The 5020-nt window shown below is 40.9% G+C and overlaps 1 protein-coding gene across 1 annotated transcript; it reads right to left on the bottom strand.

The window, feature by feature from the left end:
• Positions 1 to 635: 635 nt before the first annotated feature.
• LOC108047097 (facilitated trehalose transporter Tret1) lies at positions 636 to 4699 on the bottom strand. Its single transcript, XM_017127153.2, has 3 exons — positions 3925 to 4699; positions 2817 to 3320; positions 636 to 1826 (listed from the first exon to the last, which is right to left on the bottom strand). The coding sequence occupies exons 1-3, from the start codon at positions 4196 to 4198 to the stop codon at positions 1024 to 1026; spliced, it is 1581 nt and encodes a 526-aa protein (XP_016982642.1). The 5' UTR covers positions 4199 to 4699; the 3' UTR covers positions 636 to 1023.
• Between the last annotated feature and the right edge of the window lie 321 nt (positions 4700 to 5020).

Raw genomic sequence — 5020 nt, 5'->3', positions numbered from 1 at the left:
TGTTAGTATTTATGTAGGATAGAATTTATGCAAGGATAGTCGTATCCAGTCTCTAAGAATAAAATTATAAGCATTAAGCAAAAGTACTATCACTACAAATAAAGCAAAATATAGAAATTAAATTAAGATGTATTAAAACTTAAAAAGATAGTTTATCAAATCAATTTGATACTACTACTGAAATAAAATCACATTTTTAAGCGGAATTCTCCATTCGAATTAACTTGTGTTTTTTCCAAATGAAACGCTTTGATTTCCCTTTGGAATCCACATATCAGTGCTCCATTTGCAATTTGTTATCTTTTACAGACACTCCAATTGCCAACAAATCCGCTGATTAATTTTTCAATCAACAAGGCAGTCGTAAAAACAATTTCCGATCGTTCGAGGTTTAAACGAATGAAAATCAAAAGATTGCAATAACCCAGAAATGATTAAAAATGGTTTGTTTGTGTTGTAATGTTGTTCGTTGCAAATAGCAATATACAATGGTGTTTATTATTAATAATAATACAAGGTGTAAAAGTATAAAAATAAAAAAAAAAAAAAAAAAAAATGTGTGAAATTGTGCAATATGCCCTGCATCATTTTCAACGATCGATCGCATCTGCAACATGCACTTCAATTGACTCTTGTTTACTTGGTAAATGGTTTTATTGTGTATCTAATTGCCGCATTCCATGGCTGCCAAGGCTAAGTACTTAACACATCACAGATTGAATACCCTAATGGAATTGCGAGTTCCACAGCCAAATTCGTCGACTTTCACATTTAAATTATAAAAATAATGGATTAACTAGTGAATTTAAGTGATTTGAGTTGCAAAAATTAGAATGTTACTGAAGAAATCTTACATTTTTTTTATGTTAGTGGATTTACTAACAAAATATAATTAACGAATTAAAAAGTTATCCCCATCAATTCTACTTTTTAATTGTGAATGCATTCGAAGGTGTCAGTGGAACATTGCCATAACCCCCAAATTTGTCCTTTGTTTTTCATTAGTAATATTTTGTTCTGTAATTATTTTTTCAGGAACACCTCGTGCAGCTCCACATCCTTCAGATTGTTGACCGTGAGCCTTCGTGTGAATTTGCCAGTTTGCCATCGCTCCTCCAACTCCTCCAGCGTTCTGCCCCTCGTTTCCGGCACAAAGGTGCCAATGAAGGCCGCCGCCAGAAATGAGATGCCCGCATAGAAGGCGAACAGATTGGCTGTGCCCAGTACCGCCTCCATATTCGGATAGATCTTCAGCATGATGAAGGCCAGGATCATGCCGAAAAAGATGGCTATGCCGGAGGCACTGCCGCGTGCCCGCTGCGGAAAGACCTCGGAGATCATGAAGAAGGGCAGCGTCAGCATGCCCATGGTGGAGAACACGATGTGGGCCACAATGCAGGCCACCGGCAACCAATGCCAGGTGCCCAGTGTGTCCGGAAACCAATTGCCACCGGCCAACAGCAGCATGCAGAAGCCCATTCCGGTGGCCGAGAAAATCCCAGCCGGCTTGCGTCCCCACTTCTCGAAGATGCCGCTCATGAAGAGCGTGGTGATGATCCTTGCCACGCCCAGCATCACCGCCACCAGGACGGGATCTATGGTGACGCCCGCCTGCTGGGCAATCTGCACGGCATAGACGATGATCACCACCACGCCGCAGGCCTGCTGGAACCCAAAGAACGTGGTCATCATCAGCACCGGCTTGTACACCTCCGGTCGGTGGATCATCTGGCTGAGGGACTCCCCCGCGGCGGTGGAGTTGCTCAAGTCCGCCAGCTCCTTCATGTGCGCCAGCTCCGTCTCGAATTCAGGCACGTAGTCCACCTCTAAATAAAGCGACAAAAGAAAATAAGCATCAGTTAAATGTCTTTGCAAAAATGTTTAACCTTAAACCTCATTAAAAATATTCACAAAATTGTAAATACTAAATTTGGAAGTGTATTAAATATGTCTAGGAGTGAAAAGTTTGTTTAAAACATTAAAAGTCAATTTACATTTTCACAAAAAAATATTCAAAAGTTACAATAGGTTACAAAATGGCTAACAAAAAAATATAGAACTTACATTTTAAGCTTGAATTGCAATTGAGATAACGAATATCGCGAACAAGCAAATTAATATAATAATTATATTTATTAAGCATCAGTTTAATGTGTTCGCAAACATTTTTAACTTAAAACCCATCTAAAAATAATCACAAAATTGTAAATAGAAAATTTGGAGGTTTAGTAAATATATCAAGGAGTGAAAAGTTTGTTTAAAACATTAAAAGTCAATTTACATTTTCACAAAAAAATATTCAAAAGTTAAAATAGGTTACAAAATGGCTAACAAAAAAATATAAAACTTCAATTTTAAGCTTTAATTGCAATTGAGATAACGGATATTGCAACCAAGCTAATTAATATAATAATTATATTTATTACACCTTGATATTTTGCTGCCTGAACTTAAAATACTCATTAAAACATTTCGCATGAAAAACTACTCATTTTTTACTTGGCATACGATAAAGGTCAATGTAGGCATTAGCTGAATAGTATCTGATTTCCAAATGGATTGTCAGAGTTTTCCACCGCCCCAACTCATTTAGTCACTTTAATTTCTTAAAATTGCAGCTCAGATTGCTAGATGATTTTGTATTTTGTTAATGGTTGATTAAGTTAATTTAGCTCACAAAAAAATGGAGAAATTTGTTTTTAAGGAAGTGAGACATGTTTGCCAGTTATTTATAAATGTGAAAAAGATGAAAAAACGTATTTCAAAATTAAAAAAAAATTCCCCTATTATATTATTATTAATATTTAAAGACTTACCCTTTTTGGGCAGACCGCGGAAGTATCTGAGGGACTTCCTGGCCCGCTCCTCCCTTCCCCTGGTCAACAGCCAGCTGGGGGATTCCGGCATGGGGAAGACGAGCAGGGTGGCAACCAGTTGGTAGCAGCAACTGATGCCGAATATCAGCTGGATGTTGTGGCGTATGAAATACCCCAGGACGTACATCAACAGGATGCCGCTGGCCAATCCCAGCGAAGTGCCCAGGATCAAGCGACCCCGTATGCTGGGTAAACTGATCTCCGCGGAATACACGCCCACCGGCGACACGAACATCCCGATCATTATGCCGCCAAAGCAGCGACCCACCAGCATCTGGTAGTAGATCATGTCGCGATCGGAGTGCATGAAACTGGTCACCAGCAGTATCCAGCCAATGAGTCCTATTAAATTCGTCAGCAGGATGGTGTACTTGCGGCCAATGCGATCCAGGAAGTAGCTGACCAGAAGTCCTCCCAAAGGACAGGCCATGTTCTGGATGGATGCTGGAACGAGGGGAATCCGAAAGATCACACAGTTCTTATGGCAATAGGTAAATAGGTATCACTTAAGGGTCAACAAATATTCTAAATCACAAATCACAAATTTTTAAATCACAAAAAAACAGAGAAACCAATTAATATACACATTTAAAATGTAGGATGCGTTAAGTTCTCATCATAATTTAAAATTTCGGTTTATCTTGAAAGATTCTTTCTAATACAATCTTTCAAATGATGATGAGAACTTAGCGCATCCTACATTTTAAATATTTTAAACCTAAATAAATGCTGCCTTTACAACTGATGAATATAAATGTTCTTTAATAGTTTAAATGTATTTAAGAGTGGTCTTTGTTGATTAATTAAATACTTTGGAGTGTATTCTGCGTTTTTCTATATTCCCTCTATGATCCTTGGGCACCACAAAAAAATTAAAAATCATACATTCTTTCATTAATAAAAATCACAGAATAATTGTTTAGATCTGATTGTTTTTTTTTGAGATCAATAAACCTTTTTTGTTTAATATTTGTAAGCCTTGCACTCTTGAAGAAAGTGTTCTACTTTTGGTTTGATGACCCATTTTGGCCATATCCAGTGTGCTTACCAAACCAACTGGACTCGTCCTTGTTGAGCCAGAAGGGCTGCGATTCGTCGTGGAGCTGTGTGAGAGTGACGGCGGGCATGCTGACCACCATTCCGGATCCGAGGACGCCGCTGTTGCCCAGGAAGACCATCAGCTCCTGCCGGAGGACCGCCACCCGCCCTTCGCCCAGCGGCTTCTCTTTCGCGGGTGGGTCCTTTTCCGTGTCCTTTTCCTTGCTGATGACTGTGGGCCTGTAGGCCGGCGGCACCAGCTGCTCCTCCTGCTGGCCCTTCATTTCGACTTTATTGCTTTATTGGGTTTTTATTTAATTGGGTTTTTTTTTTTGGAAGGATGCCGCCGTTGAAAAAAAAGGGGGGCGTGTCGGGTCGATGGAGCCGGTGGTGCGCTGTTCGCTGTTCGCTGCCAATCAATTAATGGCCCACAATTAGCTGTAGTGGCGACGTCGTCGACTACCACTTGGACACCTGTGGGTTGGCGTTGGGGTTGGCCTGCGCCTCTGATAGCTCCGACTGTTTGACAAGTGGAAACTTCCGCGCATTTCAATCAAGGGCTCATGCTCCAGTATCAATTTCACAAGTTGCACTTATCAGTTTCGAACGGCCGAGAGTCTTGTGTGTTCCCCGTACTCGTATTGTTTTTGCCAAATTTGCAAAAAACCCATTCCTTTTCTTTCGTTAACGTTGGTTGGCAAGAGAAGAAATGAATGGGAACACAAAAAAAAGAACTAAATGTGAAAAAACACGTCCGTTTGGTTCGGCGTTCGTTGGGCGACTGAAATTGATGCTATGCTCTTGCCCTGCTTTTTGCGCAACCATAATTTGCAAATTAAAAATTATTGTTTGCATTAATACGAGTACGCGGCGTATACGCGACTTCGGCGTTTTTGGCGATTACGTATACGCCACCGCGGTCCCGCTGTGAGCGGCGTTTTGAACGCAATTAGCCGTCTAATCGATCCGGCGACACCCTCGCTTGACCCCTCCTCACCCCTCCTCACACCACCGACCCCCCGCGACCCCGCACTATCTGTGTCTCTCGCGTTTTTTCTCCCCGAATCGAACGACATTGGCAACGAACTTGACATTGGCACACGGGG

Source organism: Drosophila rhopaloa, unplaced genomic scaffold (assembly GCF_018152115.1).
Source record: "Drosophila rhopaloa isolate 14029-0021.01 unplaced genomic scaffold, ASM1815211v1 contig_3, whole genome shotgun sequence".
Lineage (NCBI taxonomy): Eukaryota > Metazoa > Arthropoda > Insecta > Diptera > Drosophilidae > Drosophila > Drosophila rhopaloa.
The sequence above is the reverse complement of the archived record's forward strand: the minus strand, read 5'-3'. Positions and strand labels throughout refer to the sequence as shown.

Coding starts and splice junctions, on each gene's coding strand:
- LOC108047097 (XM_017127153.2), bottom strand. CDS start 4,198: ATGAAGGGCCAGCAGGAGGAGCAGCTGGTGCCGCCGGCCTACAGGCCC. Junction 3,321..3,924: donor GGACGAGTCCAGTTGGTTTG/GTAAGCACACTG, acceptor CCCTCGTTCCAG/CATCCATCCAGAACATGGCC. Junction 1,827..2,816: donor CCGCGGTCTGCCCAAAAAGG/GTAAGTCTTTAA, acceptor CGCTTTATTTAG/AGGTGGACTACGTGCCTGAA.